Source organism: Rhinolophus hipposideros (assembly GCF_964194185.1).
Source record: "Rhinolophus hipposideros genome assembly, chromosome: 5".
NCBI lineage: Eukaryota > Metazoa > Chordata > Mammalia > Chiroptera > Rhinolophidae > Rhinolophus > Rhinolophus hipposideros.
Genome location: NC_138051.1, coordinates 75,989,462 through 76,012,423, shown reverse-complemented (window position 1 = coordinate 76,012,423; position 22,962 = coordinate 75,989,462). Strand labels below are relative to the sequence as shown.

The following is a 22,962-nucleotide window of genomic DNA, read 5'->3' as shown; positions in this document are numbered from 1 at the left end:
TTCATCAGAGGAACACTACCACTGATATTTATAAATTTTATATTTATGTCTTGATAAACATAAAACCCATTGTAGGGCTGGCCCGGTGGCTCAGGCGGTTAGAGCTCCATGCTCCTAACTCCGAAGACTACCGGTTCGATATCCACATGCCCAGTGGGCTCTCAACCACAAGGTTGCCAGTTCAATTCCTCGAGTCCCGCAGGGATGGTGGGCAGCGCACCCTGCAACTAAGATTGAACACGGCACCTTGAGCTGAGCTGCTGCTGAGCTCCCGGATGGCTCAGTTGGTTGGAGTGTGTCCTCTCTCAACCACAAAGGTTGCCAGTTCGACTCCAGCAAGGGACGGCAGGCTGTGCCCCCTGCAACTAGAAATGGCAACTGGACCTGGAGCTGAGCCCTCCACAACTAAGACTGAAAGGACAACAACGTGAAGCTGAACGGCACACTCCACAACTAAGATTGAAAAGACAACGACTTGGAAAAATGGCCTGGAAGTACACACTGTTCCCCAATAAAGTCCTGTTCCCCTTCCCCAATAAAAAATTTTTAAAAATGGCATTCTTGGTTCCTTAGCACGCAAAACATTTGCTAAGACAACCCCATTCTTAAAAAAAAAAGCATTGTACTTATTTCTTAGCTATAACAGTATTTTTACATAAAAATAATACACTTGTATATACTTTTTCAAAGCACTGATTACCACTAATTTCACACACAGAAAACAACACGTAAATTTTCCTGTTTTATCTGATCTTATCTAGAACATTTCCTCTGAGAGATTATATTATATATTGAGTTTAACTATCAACTATAATGGCATTTTTCATCATTGCATCAATTAGTCTTAATTCATAAGAGGAATCTGAGATTCACATAAAAACTGAGAAGTGACTACTAAATTTTATAGAAAAAGCTCCCTAGAGATAAAATGGAACTATAAGGCTAACTAAATGCAGAGTCTCTTGTGTGACTTATCTGGGCACTAAGCATAGCTTGTTTTATTTGGTATAACTGCAGTTTAATTCAGAATATAGTAGGAAATCAACTGCAAGTAAACAGGTCCAATAAAAGACCGATGAGAAGGAATGGTTTTCTTTCTTATTGACGGACTTCATTTCCATGCAAACTTGTTTTTTAAAAAGAGGTTCAAATGATGTAAGTGATGGGTAAGTTTTGAAATTAACATCTTTGAAAAGGAAATTACCAACAAAGAATTTCTCTAATTCTACCAACAAGTTTCTAAATTATACACTTGCAATTCAGTTTTTCCTGATAACTTTGAAATGATAGTCAAAATGCAAGGTTTCTCAGGGTTTAGTATAGGAAACAAATGTGGTTACCTACTATGACACCAGAGTAAAGATGTACGAGAAGGAAAACTGCCTAGGCTTTGAATTAAACAATGCCTGACTGCAAGTTTTCTTTAGTCCAAAAAGGCTATTCCTCAGTTTAAAAGTAAACGCACAAACAGTACATACCTATGTGTACATACATAAACATTTATATGCACTCAAATGTACACGAGTGTATATATGTAAGTTTGAGTGTATATGTATGAGCGGATATACATGTTTTATACAAATGTATTATGTATATGTATACATTGTTACAGATAAATACTGTACATATAAAAACTTTCAACTGAATAGGCTAAATTTGGAAGGAAGCAATCCTGGTAAACAGTCCATACTTTCAGGGATTACTGTGGCTAACTAACTTTAACATATTTGAGCATATAATGCCCAAATTTACTCACACAAAATTGTTACTATTGTTAACCAAAGTCATGTAGAAAACGAAACCACACAACAAAAATAGTCTAGTGGGGGGGGCCGACCCGGTGGTTCAGGCAGTTAGAGCTCCATGCTCCTAACTCCGAAGGCCACCGGTTCGATTCCCACATGGGCCAGTGGGCTCTCAACCACAAGGGTGCCGGTTCAATTCCTCGAGTCTCGCAAGGGATGGTGGGCAGCGCCCCCTGCAACTAAAATTGAATACGGAACCTCGAGCTGAGCTGCCACTGAGCTCACAGATGGCTCAGATGGTTGGAGCGCATCCTCTCAACCACAAAGTTGTCTGGTTCAACTCCTGCCTGCAACTAACAATGGCAACTGAACCTGGAACTGAGCTGCGCCCTCCACAACTAAGATTGAAAGGACAACAACTTGACTTGGAAAAAAAACGAAAGTCCTGAAAGTACACACTGTTCCTTTCCCCAATAAAAAAAAAATCTTAAAAAGAAATAGTCTAGTGGACTCTATTATAAAAATCAGGGTTTCTAATAAAAATCAGTCCCTCTACCAGCTCCTGGAAGCTCAGCTGCAGTTCATCTTCAGAATCTTTTTTGGCCAACTCCATGGACTACGGAGCAGGTGGTACACTGCCCATTGAGATTGCTTATTCTGTGCTCATTACTACTATATATTCAATCTGCAGCATTCAGTTACCACAAGCCAACAACTAGCTATCAGAAGGCAGCTAACACTAACCTAAAAGATAAAATCCAAATTTCAAGAGAATATCCTGAATGTTCACCAGTAGATGCTCAAGTCACCTGCAATCAGAAAAGCCTTTTTGTCTTCAGAACAGTCAAGACAGTTCACACACACATATTTTCAATAATCTGACGTGCATTTAGAGTCGGACTTTACAATTAAAGGTTGCTTATTAGGTTTTCTGAGCAATTTTTTTTATATAGGAAAATCATTTATTGTTTTATTTTATGTTTAGTTTAACAAAATCAAAACTAAACCTTTTCATTTTTTTAAACCTTTTAATTTTAATCTACTACCATAAACCCAATAGACAATGGTGATGGTGAATGAAATTTTATATTCACAACTGACAAGTCCTCTGTTCACAGAAATTTTGGGTTAACCCGAGAGAAATGTCAGTATGAATGTTATTTACTGAATATATCTGCAACTAAAAAAGTATCACTTTTTAAGTCAAAACAAGTGACTAAATTGAAGTCTACCTTGCTCTCGCTCTCAAGCAGCCTTCTTATAGACTCTGTGTCTTTAAATTACAAACTCAAAAGCAAAAGCATTCTAAAATTAAAATGTTTTACTGCCCTCTCATTTTATTTAGAAATGACCACACATTCTAATGTTGTATCTTAGATGACCATTTTCTATAAGATTTGCTAAAGAATGTGTTCATCAATATGCGTATCTAATATTTATTAATATCTCTCTGCAACTAAGGATTTTTACAAAATGGGAAGAGAACAGAACAAACAGCATTTGAAATTTTATTATCCCTAATTTGGGCACCTTACACCATAAACCCTGCTAGTCAAGGCATCACCAGGATTATCATGTTTATAAATGAAAGGCAGTTATAACATTGATAAACAAAATCAGTGAACAAACGTAATCCTTCCAATTGTTTACTTTTTAATAACAAGATTTTCTTCATTCTATTTACTTAAGTTGTTATTAATCTGCAATCTGAGCACAAGAAAGCAGGACTTCACAGAGAAATAGAAACCATAGTATAAAATACTGCCTTTAAGGCACAAAACAGGTATTTGAGTGGATGTGCATTACTGAGGCTTTAAACTGTACCACCCCTCTGAGAATTAACTATTTAATAACATATTTATAGATTAACACAGAAAGAAAAAAAGCTTTATAAGGTTATTATTTGGTATTAGTATAGAGCCATGATGTCCTCAGAGTACTGCCTTTAGAATTACATGAAGTCCTACTTCAGGTGATTTTTCATCTTAAGTAGTGAAATACAGAATACCTGAAAAAAAAGATTCTATAGCAATAGACCATAAGAAAGCATTTTTGTCTTTCCTGCAGCACATTCAGAGAATTTAAAGAAATTAAGGTTCGATCAAAATAAATTTTTAAAAAAATCAACATTTCCCCACATGGTACAAATTCCAAGGAATAAGAGAACTGCTCAAACTATTATAAACACTAAAGCATGAACATTTATTAATATTTTTAACCACCTTTTAATAATAGACATACTCAAAATAAAATGTAGAATAAGAGTCAAGAGAAACAAAACCAGGAAAAGCAAAAGTCAAACGTTCTTATACAGAGCAAATCTGATAAAAAATGCCCTTATGCACATTCCAAAATGAAGGTATCTCAAGAAAGAATTGCAATCACTGTTACCCATTATCTGCTGCATTAGTTTCGTATTACCAAGATTACATAAGGCCTGCATACCAAGTTCATCGTGCAAACTGCTGCCGCCTACAGCAGATGCATTGTCATGTGATGCTTCTAAGTGGACACTCCCATTTCTCACCAGCAAGGAGGCACTAGCACTGAGCACTGCAGCCTGGGAAGGGGGGCGGGACTGGACTTTGACCTGGGCTGTGGACTGCTGGCCTTGCTGCCCATCTTGAAGGCTAGGAAAAAACATGGATTGGGGAGACATTACAGGGAAGAAAAGAGAAAACAATAGCTAGAATGAAGTCAATAGAGAAAAAGCTGATTTTAAAAAACAACTTTTTCAATGTAGCCTGAGAAAGAGCCAACAAACTTTATAAAATATAGAGATCATACTGCCAGCTTAAATCTTCTGCTCCTTAGAAATCTGATTCATAGTGATGAATGCAGTAAACATTTAATGTATGTGTAATTAATCACTCTGTGACTTTTTTCCACCTCAAGCCAAAAAAAGTTCTCATATAAGAAAAAAAGAAAGCAGCAAAGAAGAATCACAAGCATATAAAATATATGGGGGCTGCAGCTGGTCCCCAATAGATAAATCCTATTTTTCCAGTTAAATACGCACTTTTATTTATAACTTTGTAACGCTAATTCTAGAATTGTTCTTTCAAATATTCTGGATCTCAAGTTCACAATAAAACAAAATTTCTATGCACTTGAAAACCAAAGAATCTTTATCAAATACAAACAGGATGACAATTTTAAATCAAAAGAAAATCACAAACTAGTGCAAGAAAAAACAGAATAACAAACACTGACTCAACCAAGTGAAATGAATGATTGCTGGGATGCTGGAAGAAGTATAATTAATATATTTTTTAAAACTATATTATATTCTTAACTCGTTTTAGGTTTCTATATATATTTATTTTAAATCACTGTGAATTTTAAGATTCTTAGTAAAATACTCAAATTTAAACTGATGAAACTCCTGAAAACATTTTGGGTGTAATTATGTCATTCTCTACATTATGTCTAGTGCAACTCTATATTGTTACTAAAATTATTAGAACTTTTAGGGAAAAAAGAGGAAGAATGCTCCTTAGGATGGCCTCATTCAGTTACTTTATTATTTTCATGAGTGTCAACCTCTCTGATCCTTTGAATTCAATGCAATGGTTTCTCTGATGCCTATAAAATAACAATCTCATATGCTGCAGACAATGAAGATAGCTGTAATTTGAAATAACAATAAAAGACTAAGTAGAAAATACTGCATATATTGCATAAGCCTGTGGTAATAGCAACAGAATATATTCTGGAACTATAGTGTCTGATACAGTAGCCAAATGTGATGATTTAAAGTAACTAAATTTTCAGTTCCTCAGTCCCGCTAGCTAAACCAGCTAACATACTTCAAGTGCTCAATAGCCACTGATAGTAGCTAGTGACTACCAGAGCTGAAAGCTACCAGAGTGGGCAGAAGCTAGTAGTTAGGGTCAACCATACTGCACAGTGTAGACTATAGACCATTGCCACCATCTCTACGTGACAGCACTCATTTTCTAGGCTTCTTTTAGAACCAATGAAAGTATACACTCTCAGTAGAACATAGGAATGTAAGCAATACACGAAAAAAACAAGTCTACAAAATGTTGACTTGTCAATGCTTATTGGCATTGGTATATTTTTTAAGCCATAACCATAAAAGTATTCATTTATTGACTTCTTTTGAGTAGAACTTTTGGACAATACACACAAATCAATAGATGATCTCGAGAACTAATATAATCAAATATGTTTGTATCTCTCATACATACATAGATTGGTGCAAAAGTAACTGCAGTTTAAAAGGCTAAAAATAATTGCAAAAACCACAATTACTGTTGCACCAACCTAATATAGTAAGTCTGTTATTCTTCCTCAGAAACTATCTTAACTGATCCACAAACCTTACCAAAATGACCCAATTTCACAAGCGAAGAAATAACGTGTAAGTAGTTCAAATATTGTCCCTTCAGATGCAGAAGACAAAAGAATTTCATAGAATATCTACTCAACAAATTTTTCTATCAATATTTTTTCACGTCAAGTCATAAATAAAAAGTGTGATATGGCAGTTGCGTGTATTATAATGTAAACATGTTTGAGAATACACTAATCTTCAACATATCCAGGAATATCCAAATATACAAAAAGGTTTTCAAAATACTAGGCAATGCATAAAACCTCCAGAAGAAAGAAACAAAGCAAATTAGCCCAAATCTATGTGGTTGTAAATATCAAGTCTCTGAACACCAAAAGCTAGTCATAAAATGTTTATGTTCCTTAAATTCCTGTTTCCAAAATCCTTCAACAACAAAAAGCCTATCATTTTTAAAGAGATTGTTAGGAAATCTATTCCTGGAGGGTTGTACTCTACCTTAAGCTCATAATTGACAAGAATTAAGCTTTTTTTGTAATACTATTACGTATCAAAACTACCACTTTGAAAAAAGTGGCAATTATTTTACAGCACAGCAAAAGGAAAGGTAGAAATTTAGGCTATCACTGACATGCAATCTTACCAATTAATATTTCCAATTTAAATGACAAAAAAATATAGTTGGTCTTGGTCTTTCCTTACTCTGTACCACTTATTCAGTATTTCACGCATTCCGACTTACACTGGTAGTCATCTACGTGTCTGCCTAGCTAAAGAGTAAACTCTACAAGTCTGATCACTTTATTCCTATTAATCTCGATTCCGAAGAACACTCAGAAGTGTCTTGAACACAGTACACAAACAGTGAATATTTGGTGGATCCATTCCTGAGCATAACAAAATGATCCCTATGAATTTCTAATCACAGACTCCCAGTTATTTCTATGACCTTATTTGATTACAGATCTTTCAATCTTCCATTTTTAAAAATAAATCTAAGAATACACTAAAGCTTTTTTCCTTCCCCAAACTGTATTGATTTCTTTTCATTCAAGTTCATTAACAAGAGTTCTAAAAAATATCATATTTAGGTTGATAAATATAAATATAGAACTCTTAATATTACTATAAAATTTTTAAATTTTCATTTTTGCTTTTATCTCTAGTAATTGGGAAGAACAAGGAAGGGCTTACAAAACCTACCTACAAGGCTAACTTAATTAAGAAAAATACTTTTAAAAATAATTCTGAAACAGGATATTCTAACAAGCATAAAAATTTCATGCAAATTTTCTTTGTGAGGAAACTGATGATTCACTCTCAATCCTTGGAGACATATATTTTACCAAGATGCTTTTTAGACTGTCAATTACTTAAACTATTCATTAAAGTTTAAAACAAGTTAGAAGATTTTACTTGTATTTATATAGCAACTGTAATTAAAGCATTATCACACCTATTCCATTTCTTTTTGACAAACTTTTCAAGTTTTGCATGACCATGCCATCCTGTATTTACATTAAGATGAGATTATGTAATTCACTGAGAATTAACACCAATATACTTTACCTGAATATTTTTGTAATTAAAAGGGTAGTTTTATTAGTGTTTTTCCTAATTCCTCACTGCTAAATTGGATCTTAGTTCATCCGTGATATGGTCAGCCTATTTAATATTTAAGATACATACAACCTTTATGTACTGGAAATATCCTGAAACCTCGACAAAATCCACATGCTAACTACTAGAAGACTACTTTCCAAAAATTCCAATGTAAGCCCTTTGCAAATAAATTTCACACCATATCCTCATTTGAATGGTGATGTATTTAAAAACCTACAAAAACATGGCTGGTGTTAGAACACAGTTCTTTATACTATTCCACCAGGCAGGGAGAAAAACTAATTTGTCTACATTTGTTTGGTGAGTAGGATCTTAGCAGACTTATTTGTGGCAAAGAATGGAAGGATTTTTAGAGACTAAAAAGAAAAGATTAAAAAGAGGATTAAGAAATATCAACATAGACTAGGAAATCAAAGACGTCTATGGCAAGTATTAGTCAAGGGGCAAAAGGTTTGAAAACAAAATAGAAAAAGTAAAATGAAATGCTGAGCTCTTTCTGCAGATTGGGACTATCCCTCAAATAGATCAGCAGAAAAGTTACCTCAGGGAGCAAAGGACAAGCAGTAGAAAGGAAAGAGGAGAGGAGGGCTCATAAAAAGCAAAGGTGCCCAGGAAAGGTTTCTAGACCAAATGTCTCTTAATTGGTGCCTTCCCATTTTTATTTTAAATACTGATTTAACAAATTCATACTATTTTTTTACAGAAGTATGTATTACTGCAGGATTAACTAGGAAAATGACCTATGAAAATGAAGTTCCTGATTGTAATGCAAAATCCAGAAAATAATCAGGTGAAAATCCCAGAGGAATATAAAATAAAGAAATAAGGACTTTGCTACTCTCAAGAACAAGATTTTAACAAGGGAAGTGGCTTATCTCTTCCAATCTACTATGCATTCAACAGCAGTTATTTCATCAAATGCTTTCCCTTTTGAATTTCAAATCAAAATAAAATAATTTGGATAGTGGTGCTTCTGGACACAAAGATTAATGAAAGTATACAGTATAACACATGCACTGCTTAAGCAAGCACATATAATATATTTTTGCCTATGTTTATATTCTTAAAATAAAGCACAAATCTTTTGAACAGATTTTTACATTTCTAATTCAAGATATAGACTCATTAGATTTGACACAATTGAGAATAAAACACTAAAATTTTAATGAAAAGTTATTCCCAATATTATAAATGTATGCTTTCTTAATTAGGTTACTGGAAAAAAATTAAAAGTTTTATTCAGTAACATATAGAAGTTGAGAAACACTACATAGATGTACATACAGAAGTGTGTGTGTGTGTGTGTGTTACCTATGGTAAAGGCCATACTTTACCATAAATTAAAAATTTTAGTTTTGTGTCATTTACTAGGTCTGGTGATTATGAAATAAAGACACAAATTTTTAAGCAATGAAAAATAAAAAAATACATTTTAGTGAAATAAAATAAACTGGCTTAAAGCTGAGATGAGTTATCTGTTATTCCTCAACAAGCTTACCACTCAGTACATATTTGTTCATATTAAACGCTATCAAGACGATGGGGAAAGATGTTGCATTAATATTAGTAATTTGGAGTACGAAAAAAATGAAAAGCTGACTTAAGGTCTTTATTTTAGATTTCTAAAATTACCCTAAAGTGATTTTTCAATTTAAAATTGGCTAAACCAATCTGATCATTCTGTTTACGTAGTGCAACATACGGCATGCACAATGCAATAGGCTCACGGTCACATGCAGAGAAAGCCTAAAGAGCTTAAAAGTACAGGAGGGAAACTGGAAGAAAAAGAAAAAACAAAGCTATTTTAATACTTTCTTGGGACCGACAGAACAGGTTAAAACATCTGTTACATGCATGCTAAGCTTGGTGGAATGTTAAGATACCATACCTTAGGGGTGATCCGACGAGCAATGTAGGAGGGGTGGGGTTACTCCCTGCATTGTGCCGGCGCCGCACTGCCTGGCGCCTAAATGTGCTGCGTTCACGGCGAAATGACACCGCCTCCTCGCTGGCCTGTGCTGCTGCATTAAGACAGACTTAGGTCAAATAGGAGCCTAGGTCAGAGGTGGAAAGAGCAGCTGAGCCTGTCTCTCCCTGGCTTCCCACCCTCGAAAGTCAAGGAAACTTGTCTAATGGAGCCAAACGGTTTTCATATATACACTGTTTGTCATATCAATACAAAAAAGTAGGAGTCCTTTATTTAAAGATAAGTGTTTCTTTAAAAACAATGTTTTTGATCTGTTATCTGGCCTCACCATCTTCTCTTCAACCTTAATTTCCTATGTTAAGATCTCTATTGTTTGAAACTTTTTTTCAAGTCTCATTTAGTCCCATATTCTGTATTCCTGCTTTAATTCAGTCAGCCTTAAAAGTGCAGTATTTGTCAGTTCCGCCCAGCGGGATGGAGCTTGAGTTTCTGACTCTCATGAGGACAGTAAAAGCAGCAATGACAGTGCCTCTTGCTGAAGCTGAGGAGTAGGCTGTGAGCTTATCTCATACTTTCGTGGGCCAGGACTTTGGCAGCGTTAATGAAACCACTGACTGCCAGGTGGCACAACTAGTTTAGAGCTTCAGTTCAAGGCAGCATGAGCACATCCTAATTGTGAAGTAGTTTGCTGCTATCAAACTTCACTCCAATCTGTGCCCCAGCAATGATCCCATCAACATTACCAAGCAAGTATCAGCAAAAAAGAAAGTATAGAAACTCCTAACTTAATCCAAAAGCAATAAATTTAGTACAAACTAAAGCCAATATACAATGAGAAAAACCACAACATGGCTTAACAGAATTACTACATACAATTTTACAGAACCATACTAATTGGCTGATTTGAGCTTCCTAAACAAATGTTGTTTATCCAGTTGAATTTAAAACAATTTCTTCCTAGTGATATAAATATTTTAAGAATTATATTTATTTTTAGAAAGGGTATTTTGAAACTAAATATGTATAGACAAAACAACTCAGTACAGAAACATTTTTTCCAAACACATGATAATTCATTTTTTTCTTAAGTATGAAATGGATTACAAAATCAAGAATGTCATATTTAGATTTCAGTTCTATTGCAAGCCTTCTTGACATTTTAAAAGCATTACTAATTCTCAAATCATTTTTCTGCTTACCAATAGCCATTTCCTTCAATTTGAATGTTGACTTCAATAAAATATTCTTTTAAATGTTTACATTTTATCCCCTCCTCAGACTATACTAGTAAATATTCTCTATGTAATTAATCCATTGTAATTAGAAATTTATGGACTACCTCCAGAAAGCACTGGCTTCTCTGTCTTTAGGTACTGTTTTCTTTTATGGAAGTAATGACAAGCACAAAATTATTTCACCTATTTGGCAAGCTTCTGCCAGTAAGATGTATAAGTCACAAATTACCAGACACTTATTTATATTACTTATTTCTTTTTCAGCTCACAGACTATAGTGACATTCTAAAGTTAGGCAGCTAAGTAAGAATTAGGCTTTGGATCCAAACAGTAATTGACTCTTTGAGATAATGTTTCTTTTTTTCTCCAATTGTATTGAGATATAATGAAGAGAGTCTTGACTTTCTAATCGTTTCTTTGTTAAGAAAACTTCAAGAGACTGAATTACGATCATACATAGTAAGTTTAAGAAGGAACTTCAGGTAATTCAGTTCTTTACTTTTGACATACTAATACAACCACTCAAGTTTAAACACTGGGTGCCAAAGGTAATTCATGCACAAGGCACAGATATCCTAAGACATCTCAGACAGTTGTGATCTGATCTATTCTTAAAGATCAAAAAGAAAACAGTCCACAAGACACACCTCTGACCTCAGGAGTTACTTCCCATTTATCTCAATGAGTTAAGGAAAATTCTATACGTTCTACATTAATTATTTTAGTGCAACTATTTATTTTCGTATGGGAGTATTAAAACAACAGATTACCAGTTTGTTTTACTCTAAATGAAAACAGGGAAAGCACAGAAGGCACTAAAATACTTTCAGGATGGCTTGGGATGCACAAAAACAAAATTTGGTAAGGTAGGATGTAAGGGTTGTCCATAGTCTACCTGAAAAATTGGAAAGTTTGAGCACAAACATGTACAGAATAAGATGTCACTTAAAAATGATGTCAATTACACAGCTGATTGCTTGGTGAAAGGATTCCTATGTAAAAAGTTACATTAATGAAGAGAATATATTTGAAGTAACATATATTTGAAAAGGGAAACTTCCTTACAAATGATTAAAAGGCATCAGTGTCTTTGTTTTCACAATAAATCTACAATTTACAAGGTACTTTGATGCATCTAAGCTCATTAGAATCTGATCGCTAACTGTGAGACAAGCCTAGAAGGGTGGTATTCTTGTTTTACAATTGAGGAAATTGAGGCACAGATTTAAAGGCTTGCCAGAGTATCCAGTTAGTAATTAGAGGTGTAACCTCTATTCAAGTGTAACCATTTGATTCCTTATCTAGAACTTCACTGCTGCCAGAAAAATAAATACTGTAATGTCTGTTCCTACCACACAAAATTGGGTATTAGGCTGGTTTGGGGAATTCTATATACAGACCCTTATTTGTCCATCAATAAATACCTCTTTCCTTGATACTTTTTAAGAGAAGATAGTTTTTCCAAGTAACTGAAGCATCTAAACCTGTTCACTATACTTAATGAACATTGTTCTATGTGCTTTTATGTCTAAGCTTTCTTCTCGGTATAAACTAATAAACTCTTTCCTTAATAAGTCGAGGTCAGTCACATACACATTTACTACTGTGTTATACCATAATACAGCATTAAGTTATGATACTATGATGGCCTTGATCACAATTAAAATTAAAAAGACAATTTGTTCCTGCACTGAATGACCCCACAACATTGTGGTTTTTGCTTTGAGTTGTAGTTATTCCAGCTTCTCCTTTAGCGTTAACCGTGTCTTTCTTCTGCTGTCATTACTTTTGCCTCTACAAGCACCCTTCCCTGTCTACTAATTGGCTTCTTCTAATTTGTTATGTTGACTGGGAGATCAGAAAATTATTTTATTGGAATGTAGAGGCCCTCTATTTAGTAATGTACAAAGGATTCAATTTACATGTTCTTTCTATGCAGTGGTCTTCATCTTTTCTTTCTGTTTAATATATCTGGGTTCAAAATAATCAACCTCTATTTAAACGTATGGCATAAGCCCTCATAAATTATTTATCGAAAAAGATTTGACTTTTAGTTGAATAAAGTAATATACCCTTAACAAAAGATTATCTCTGGTTCCCAACACAAAAATATTATAATTGTATACTATTTTATGCTTACAGAATGGCCCAAACATTACACTGAAAATGATTTTCTCAAACAGAAAAACAGGTTAAGAATTTTTTTAAAAAAATACAAAAAAATAATAGAGCGAATATAAACCTTTCCATTCTGGTTGTTCTTTATAATCTGTTGAATCATGCAGTAAGTAAATTTATATAACCCAAAAGAAAAATTATTTCAAAGTAATGCTGGCCAGAAAAACAACACTTTTCTATCACACATAACTTGTCTGTGCCTTTTTATTCTTAAAATATTAGTCAAACTATTAAAGCTATACTTTACAATTACAAAAAAATATGCAAAACAAGAGATCAACAACAGAAAATGCCTTAGTTTCAATCTAAAACTTTTTTCCTGTCTAAGCTATTGCAGAACATTATTGATGAAATCCAATTTTAACCAAAGTACTTAATTAATGGTGAGAAGTTCTATGAAAAGTTACTGGTTATGAGACTATTAGAAGTTACACAACATATTGCTACCTAAATAAGATTAAAATTCATAGTACTAGATTAGATGTTATAGAAGTTTTTTTGTTGGTATTGTGTAAAAAATTAGGAATTCGGATATTTTTATTTTTACTATTGTTGAGTTTGACAATGGCACAACTAGAATATCTCTAATTCATTCTATATTTCATCGTTTTCCTCTACTTTATGAACAGGACACATTTGAGTAGCATAATAAACAGCCCTATATAATAGAAATAACAGCACTATTAACATTTTCTATGTGCCAGGCACTGTTCTAAGCAGTTTACATTTACTAACTCCTTTAATCCTCACAACAACCCTATGAGATAGATACTGTTATCAACACAATGAAACATCAGGAAGCTGCGGCTTAAAGAAGGTAAGTGATTTTCCTAGAGCCATAACTACAGCTGAGCCCATATACTAACAAGGGTGTATGACTCCACGTCACTGTTACATTAACTCCTATTTTAGAGTATTTTATATTAGCACTTTAATAAAGTACACTTCCTAAATTCAATCCTTCTACAGTACCAACACCACTCAGCTTAAAAATAAAACAAAAAGAAATCGATGGAGAACTCATCAAAACCTCCCAATTTATTTGGATAAAATGTATTTATGGTTTACGTATAGGCATATGAATGGTCAAGCAGTACCCTCTGTTTTGCTGACACATTTCAGAAATATAGTATGTAAAGTAGACTAGATAGCCCAGAAAACTTTCCCCTAAATTGCCAAAAAGGACTGTTAACAATAAGGCTAAAATAAATTTTTACCAAGTATCTGAGATGCTATGTAATTTTTAAATAACAAGAATCAAAACATCTCCTCCCACTACCTCTGATTTTCCAAAAAGCCCAAACAAACCCATAATAAAATATGATCAAAACCACCAAAACCACCAAATATAAATCCTCAACACAGTTAAGCAGTTGAGTTTTCCTTGTATTTTAATTCTAAACACAATGAAGCTCGAATAAAAACAACCCCTACAATGCCTTCCTTTAGCAAAAAACGTTTAACAGCCCACAGACTATTATTACATTTATTCTATCAAAATGCATGGAAATTTTTAGTTCAGTATTTGTTTTTTATTAACAATCAGTGATTTATGTATTTGTTTTTTAAAAAGAACACAAATAAAGCAATAGCTAGAATCTGGAAAAATAGAGCTCTTATTAGTCAAAGATCTGCACCAAAAAGTAATTAAGACCTTCTCTATAACTTTTCCTAAAAAACAGAACACTTCACATTCCCTGTGAAAAGGAAATGACATTTTAAAAATACAAAGACATAAGAACTTACTACAGCTCTTGTACAAACGTTTTTAGTATTTACATTTCAACAATATGTAGAACAGCAATATTTTTCTATCATAGCATGTACACTCTTAAATTTTATTTTACTGACAACTTTAAAAATTAAGCTATATTTTAAAACCCAGTGGTTTGTTACATGTCGTGAACATATCTGATATGATTTGTGTGAGAAATCACTGAAAGCATTTCAAAGCTATGAAAAACAGAATGATATTCACATCAAAGACTCAAAAGAATGTATTATATTGTCACCAAATGGTTATAATCGCTTCAGATATAATTAGTTCTCAATATTGAAGTGTGATAGACTATTTTCTTTCTTAGGTACTAAATACTAAAGATCATTCTTTTACATTCTCATTAAAAATTAATCTTTGTTAGAAACTATCTATACCAAAAGACGAGAATATTTACCACAATGTGAACTTCTGAAATTACAATTTTTTGAAAGAAAAAGCATGTTCCATGTGTTTCAGAATGTGCAAACAAACAAAATTCAGCTTACATTTTAATAAGAGACTGAATGTTATTATACCAACAGACTAAAAGCTTTAAAACTAAAAATATAAGCTTAAATAAAGGGAATGGAGATGGAAGATAAAAAAGTTACAGTGTTGGCAACAGAAAACTTCCTTCTTTTCCTTCTATTTAAAAACCAGATTCCATAATAAGCAGAACAGAATAAACAAACTATTCTGAGCAGGAGGAAATAGCAAGAAACAACTCTGAAATAAACATAATGGCCAAACATACTGATAGTATAAGATAGTATAAGATCACCTATCAAATTTTGGACAATTTCCCATAAACCTGAAATAAATAAGCTATTATTTTAACCAAAGCACCATCACTATTATCACAGGAGCATATCCATTGATGGATACTAAACTATATATACACATCGATTTAATAAACCTTAAGAAAAGTGTGTAGTTACAGAAAAAAAAGTTGTTAATGCCTAAAACCTAAGTGAGCAAATAATAAAACCAAAGAGAGACATAAAAGAGTTTTCAAAGTACATAGTCAGAGCTAATGTAATATTTGGGAAAATCTTATATAACAGGTTGAGTGATCTCATTCTGAAAATTCAGTGCCACACAGTATGTAAGATTTGACTAAACATGGTTTGGTGCCCTAATAAAATTCTACATTTTGTTGTTGCTATTGCTGTACAAGGAAGGAAGAGGACCAATTTTTGTTATTTCTGGTAAAATATTAACAGGTGGCAACTGGCTTAGATACAAGTGAATGTCATCAAGAACAAACTGATATATTCAAAGAATACAACTGAAAAAATATTTCCTTGGTGTTCATACAAAAACCTCCAAGATAACCATCTCCTTCGTGGAAGAAAGTCAATTTTAATAACAGTGGAGGGGGGGATATTAACCCAAGGCATAGTTTAATGAGTAGTACTCTACAATCAGTAGTAGCAATAACTGCAGTGACTTGAGGGAAATCTCTTCCTGTAATTTACTCACCTCCACTGACTGTGTCTTGTCCTTCTTCACCTTCAGGAAACGCAACCTGGCTTGGCAAGCTATTCCTAGATCGAGTGACTGTCTCTAGCTGGGAAGCCCGTCCCAATAAAGACAGCTCATCTAGCACCTCTCCCTCTTTGGCCTCGAGATCTGATTTTGAAGTGGTTAAGGGTTTTATACTTTCAGGTGCCGTGAGCCTGCTGGAGTCGTTCAAACACGCTACTGTGCCACTGTCCAGGCTCAGGACTCGCGCTCGAGTCTTGGCACTATTTGTGCTGGAAGTCCGACGTGTTGTCCGTTTTTTGCCAGTTCCTTCATGACCCAAGTGAGATTTGTGTGTGTGCTCAGAGTCAGTGCCCCTCTCTTTAGGGACATGTTTGGTCTTTAGAGCACTGTATCGGCCCTCAGGAGACTGACACGAATGAGAAGTGGTGCTAGAAGAACTATCACTGCTGAACTGGTGAGCAGACTGAACACTTGATGCTCTGCTCAAGTCACTTTGGTCACTAGAGTCTTCATCATGACAGAATATAGCGCTGTGTGGCTTGGTACCTGAAACACCTCGAAAGGAAACATAGTCCCTATGCCGACTGGCATCGAAACTGCTGGCCCGTTTTTTCCCTGTCCGCCTCCTGCCTGACTTATGGGCAGAGGCTGTCCGGTGGATTAAGCTAGAGGACTTGGGTCGTACATCCCCTTCCTTTAGCTTCCCACCAATGTCTTTCCCAACTTCTGAGTCCACTGAAACAGCGGGCTTATCACTCTGCCCCTCTTTGTTTTCAGCAGTTTGCCCAAGGGGCCTGTTCCCCTGCGAAGTAAATTCATTTGCATGGGGATTTTTATTGGCTTCTTCAGATGCAGAGGTGCTGAGACCTCTCTGATTGTGCACGTCATCGGAGGTATTAGAATCCTTAGCCTCCTGAACCCCACTATTTGTACTCACTTCCAACGCAGTCTTTTCACTACTAGTCCTTCTGTCACTAGTACAGCTACTCTTGTGCTCTGGGTTGGCACAGCACTCTTTTTTCCTACCACTTTTCTTTCCCACCCTAGGAGACTCCTCATGCTCTGACAAGATGCTCTCGATGTGAGTGGAGCTGGTCTGTTCACTCTTATAGCTGCTGACAGTACTGTTCGTATCCCGGTCTGTCCCACTGCAGTAGCTCTCTGTTGACCCACTACTCCGCGTGCTTAGGCTCCTCAAGCTGTCCACGCTTTTGTCTGCTTTCAAAGGTTTGCTCTTCCCACTTTTTGTAGGTGGCTGAGAATTACTGTTTTTCAGCTCACCAATAAGCTGGAATTCCCCAGATAAACAAGAGTTTTCCACCAAGGATTCTTTGGATCCAGAATGAGGCTTGGAAGATTCTAACTCACTAACTGGATCTAACCCACGTCTTTGCTGATACAGAGGGAAGTCATTCAGGGAAGTATCTGGAAACGCCACAGCAGAGCTAGAAGTCCGCGGTACACCTCGCGGCCGGTGATCTTTCCTGTAAGAATGTGAATGTAAAGGAACAAGAGAAGCCACTTCTGTGTCACAGGCGCTGGACAGAGACTGATCAACATGGTGGTGGTGGCTGTGACTTGGCAGGCTCACTTTGTCATTACAGTCCCGTGGCATGTCCTGTCCACAAGAGGATAAGGAAGGCTGAATGGAGATGAAGGAATCATTGGAGACCAGACGGAAGAGCTTCCGATCCGTTGCCAAATCTGTTTCAAACACATATTTGGAAATGTTAACACAAATCTTTGATCTGCTTTTTTACCGTTTTTTTGTTTTGTTTTGTTTTGTTTTGACCGTTTAACAATGGAAAGAATTCGCAGCATAGAGTAAATTAAGTATAAACAATTTCTCAAGGAGTTCACTGAATAACAGTTGGTTAATCATTCCAAAGAACTGGTTTCTATTTCACAGCTGCACAAAGAAAGCATTCTATGATTAGAATGAACTAATAGCCTTAGAAAAGGTTCTGTAGACTAGCGCTAGATCAAGAAACAACAAAGGATTATGTTTAAAATGGACCTGGATTTTTATGTGAGTTCTATCTCTAACTTACTATCGGGGTAACCTTGGGTTATCTTTCTAAGCCTGTTTTCTTCTGTGTAAAATGCAGTGTCAGTGCAGTACCGAGTAGTAGCACAAAATAACTGAGTTATAGCACACATTGTTTAGCACAGTGCCTGACAAATTAATGGTCACTATCATTATTTTACCTCACTAGCACAATACAAAAATCTTTTTGAAAAACTAAAGATTATTTTACAAATCAACAAAATCCTAGAGTCATCAAAAACAGGAAAAAAAAAATTTCAACAGGCTGACTAATGCCTAAACAAGGTATGACATAATGATATAAGATAGCTTGACGTTCATAATGATTGAAAAGATTAAAACAATAATTACGAGGCAAAATACTGCATTTTCTTGTTTCATTGTTGATACAACAATTACAAAATGCCTCGTGAAAAAAATACATATCCCCTTATATCTATCTGTAAGTATATCTTTAACCCTCCATTTAGGGCAGTGATTGGTGACTTGAGTTACCATATATACTATGTATGTAGCTATAAATAAATCCATCTATCTACCTACCTATATTGTAATTTATCTTGAAATAGAGCTTGACAACCAAACAACACAACAGCTAATTTTTATACACTTTTTGACGGACAAGGATGGTTGAATCTGCCGTTAGTTCAATAAAAAGAAAAATTATTCTTATTTGTCATAACTGCATGGAAAAAATACAATAATAGATTCTGTAGTTAAGTCAGACTCTTCCCAGTAGAATCTCAACAAAAGCATACATTTCGCACTAAGATTAACATATAACAAGAATCCATTAGAAATGTTTATATTCTTTTAAAAGAATCTAAATCTAAATTAGATCTAAATAATTAAAAACTTAGAGACACAGTCTCTAGAAAGTACCATATAAATTGTGATTTACAAATGACCTAGTAAGCTTTATCTTACGTTTTAAAGTCTTCAAGATAAGTAAAATCTATGTTCTTTATTATTTGTCTAAAACAGCTGTCACTATGCTTGGGTTCTTATATTCTCTAAATTCCAAAATTTGAAAGTTAGTGCTGTATTTACTTTTTTATAGTATTTCTAAAAACTCTCAATATATCTCTAATAAGCAACTACAGACTGGTGTGATAGTCACATTTCAAGGTTATGAATTTCACAGAATTAAAAACTTAACTGAACAAGTAGCTGAAATCACTAATTCTTATACGCAAAAGACGTTTTTAAAAAATGCTAATGATCAAAACCAACTCCCTTCTAAGACATTAATGAAACAGAAATTTAATTTTTATTTTAAAAAACACAGCCAAGCTTACTTTAATACATGCACACTTTTTTCAATGTTGCTAAATAAGTGTACCATCATAAAAAGTTGAACTTCAAGTGGTTTTAGGAAATGTTTAATATGCTTTCTTAGACATTTTTCTTACTGGTAGTAATGTATAATGTAGTCAAAGCTCAAATCAACACAAAGAGATACTATTTTTCACATAATTCAATATTTTTCCAGTGATTTACTAGTGGTGTTGAAGGTAAGAAAGGCATGTTCACATACTGCTCACAGTGGTGCAAACTGGTTAACCTTCTGTAAAGCAATCTGGCAACATGGCCAAAAGCCGTTCAAAAGTATAGTCACCATAATCAGGATTCTATTTCTAGAAATTGCTGTTGAAGGATAAAATCAGGTATGTATATAAGGTTTTATCAAAAAAAAGTGCTCAGGTTGTTAAGAAACTTCTTAAAACACAAAGAGTATAAAAATCTTCAATAAAAAACGGTGAATAAATTGATGTCTATTAATAATATCAGGCAGGCTCTAAAAATGTTTTCAAAGATTATGTAATAATATGAGAAAATACTTAAGTGAAAAAGATGGCACTATATAAAAAGTATTCCAATCTGTAAGAGTTAAAAAGAATACTAGAGTATATGTGCATATGTTTGTAGGAATGTTAAAAGTAATACATTATATTTAGCCATAAAAGGAATAAAGTCCTAATACATGCAACAACATGCCAAGTGAAAGAAGCCAGACACAAAAAGCCACGTATCATATAATTCCATTTATACAGAATGTCCAAAATAGGCAAATACATAGAGATAGAAAACAGATTATTGGTTGCCAGGGGCTGGGTGAAGAAAGAAATGGGGAATATAACGGGTCTGAGTTTCTTTTTGGGGTAATGAAAATGTTCTGGAAATGGATAGTGGTGATGGGTGTATAACCTTGTGAATATACTAAAAACCACTGGATTGTACACTTTAGAAGGGTGAATTTTATGATATGTGAATTATATCACAATGAAAAATGTTTTAAAAGTGATACACCAAAAACATACTAATAACAGTTTTCTCAGTGGCAGAAGTATGAATTATTTTCTTCACACTTAACTGTATTTTCTAAAATTAGCATATATCACTTTCATAAACAAAAATCCTATTTTCCTTCTCTTCTGGATCGTCCCTGACAATGATAAAAAACAAGCCGTTATTTCTCCTACATATTCTTACAAAATCCAAATCTCTCCTTTATCCCCATTTTCCCTGGTCTCACCTTACATCTGACCCCCTTTACATAAACTCACCAAAAGAATAGTCTATACTCACTTTCAATTCTCCTCTAGTTCTGTCTTCCACGTATTCTAATCCCATCCCAGGAAGATGCTTATCAAAGTCACAACCACCCTCTACACTGTTTACTCCAGCGGCCTAGCCTCACTCCTGACCTATCTCCTGACCTATCAGCAACAGGTGACAAAACTGATCGTGATCATTCTCCTTCAAACACCAGCTACCACCCCCTGGTTTTCCTTCTGCCTCACCAGTTGTTACACTCAATCTCCTGGACTTATTTTATTAAACTGGAGTGGCTCAGACCTCAATCCTTGGAACTTTTCCTTTTTCCATCTACATTCTCTTTTGTGTAGAAAACTCATCCATTTTTCTGGCCCCATGATAACTAAAGTTCAGAAATACTTATAACTAGTTCCCTACATCTCCTACCAAGCCCCAGTACTCATATAGGGATGGGCTAAAGTTCTGATCTTGAGTAGGGAAGACACAAGTCAGTCTGGAAAAGGGAACTGTAGATATCGCTTCTTAGTGGTGAAAAAGGGGAGCACACAGCCCCACGAGCTCAGTTTTCTCCCAATTATCCTGAATCATGTTGATAAAACCAATGCTAGCTAATCAATTAACTGCTAACCAACTAAGTAAAGGTCACTGTCATATAAATCCAAACCAGCCAGAGAACCAGAAGAGCTCCAACTGACATTTAAGTCCAAATGAACAATTGCCACTAGGTGGTGCCAAAGCACAGCCAAGATAACAGATTTGGATCAGGGACCCAGGCCATCTAGACTCCTGGCAGGCCAACCATGCAGGCTCGCCCTGTTAGTTTATTAACTTTATAACACGACCTCACAGCTAACGTGACTGAATTTTCCCCCCCAGTACTTATACACTGAAAACTCCTAAATTTAAAACCTCTACCCAAACTTCTTACCTGAAATCCAGACCTAATTTCTACTAATCATTCCTGCTTTGAGGTGTAACAGCATCTTGTACCTGATATGCCGCAAACTGAACTCCCTCTCCTACCCTCCTCCTCCCTGCTCTCCCTCACCCTAAATCTGCTGCTTCTCAGTCTTCCCCCTTTCAGTTAACAGGGATTTCATCTTCCTCACTGTTTAACCCAAAAACCTTAAGTCATCCACGACTACTATTTCTCACAAGATATATCCAAATCCATCAACATCAACATATCCTCTCAGTATCTTCTATACCCACTGTCTGACTACTTCACATTACCCTAATCTGTATCCTGGATTACTGCAATAGTCTGCTACCTGAGCTCCCTGCTTCAGCTTTGTGCCTTTTAATATATTCTCAACATAGGAATCAAGTGATTCTGCTAAAATACAACACAGTTCATGACACTCTTCTGCTCAAAATCTTCAGCAGTTCCTCATCTCACTGGAAATTAAAAGCAAAATCTTTAAAATGGCTTACAAAACTATATCATTTGTCTCCTTATTTACTCCACACCAGCCACACTACTTCTCAAACCTGACAGGCCTGTTCCTACTTTAGGACTTTTGCCCATGCTGTTATCTCTGCCTGGAGGGAGCCCCCGAACCGCCCAATATCCCGATAGCTTATTCCTTTACCTCCTTTAGATCTTTGCTCTCAGCAAGGCTTTCCCTTGACCACTCTAGTTAAACTTAGAATTCCCCGGCCCCACCACTCCTTATCCTGTTTATTACCAGATATAGATTTGATTTATACTGGTATAATTCCATAATAATAATTGAATGGAAGCCACATAACGATAGAAATTTGTATCTGTTCACTGATTTATTTCCAGTACTTGAAAGGTGCTTAGCACATAATGAGTACTAAATATTATCTGTTAAATGTTAACTATGAGGAAAAATGTTACCTGATAAAAGCAAATTATAAAACTATATGAAAGTAGCATAGTGCAGCATTAAAAGCATAATTCAAAACTAGATTTCAGTTATAGGAATGCCACTTTGTAGCTATGTGACTTTGGGCAAGTTTCTTATAACTTCTCTCTAAACCATACGTTCATCTATAAAGTGAGAATAATAATAGTATTAACATCAAATGCTTACAGCAAAGATTAACTGGGTGAATG

At 34.9% G+C, this 22,962-nt stretch overlaps 1 protein-coding gene across 5 annotated transcripts in view; it reads right to left on the bottom strand.

Moving 5' to 3' along the window:
* PCNX1 (pecanex 1) overlaps positions 1-22,962 on the bottom strand; it is a 144,141-nt gene that overhangs the window by 78,232 nt on the left and 42,947 nt on the right. For 2 of the 5 annotated variants that reach the window (XM_081049093.1, XM_081049095.1), the window contains exons 6-8: positions 16,268-17,977; positions 9,575-9,707; positions 4,191-4,375 (exon numbers count right to left, since the gene is read on the bottom strand). In XM_081049093.1, the coding sequence (XP_080905219.1) occupies positions 4,191-4,375; positions 9,575-9,707; positions 16,268-17,977 (2,028 nt within the window). The remainder of the gene's footprint in view (positions 1-4,190; positions 4,376-9,574; positions 9,708-16,267; positions 17,978-22,962) is intronic. The other 3 variants (XM_081049096.1, XM_081049097.1, XM_081049094.1) reach the window with 2 other exon arrangements.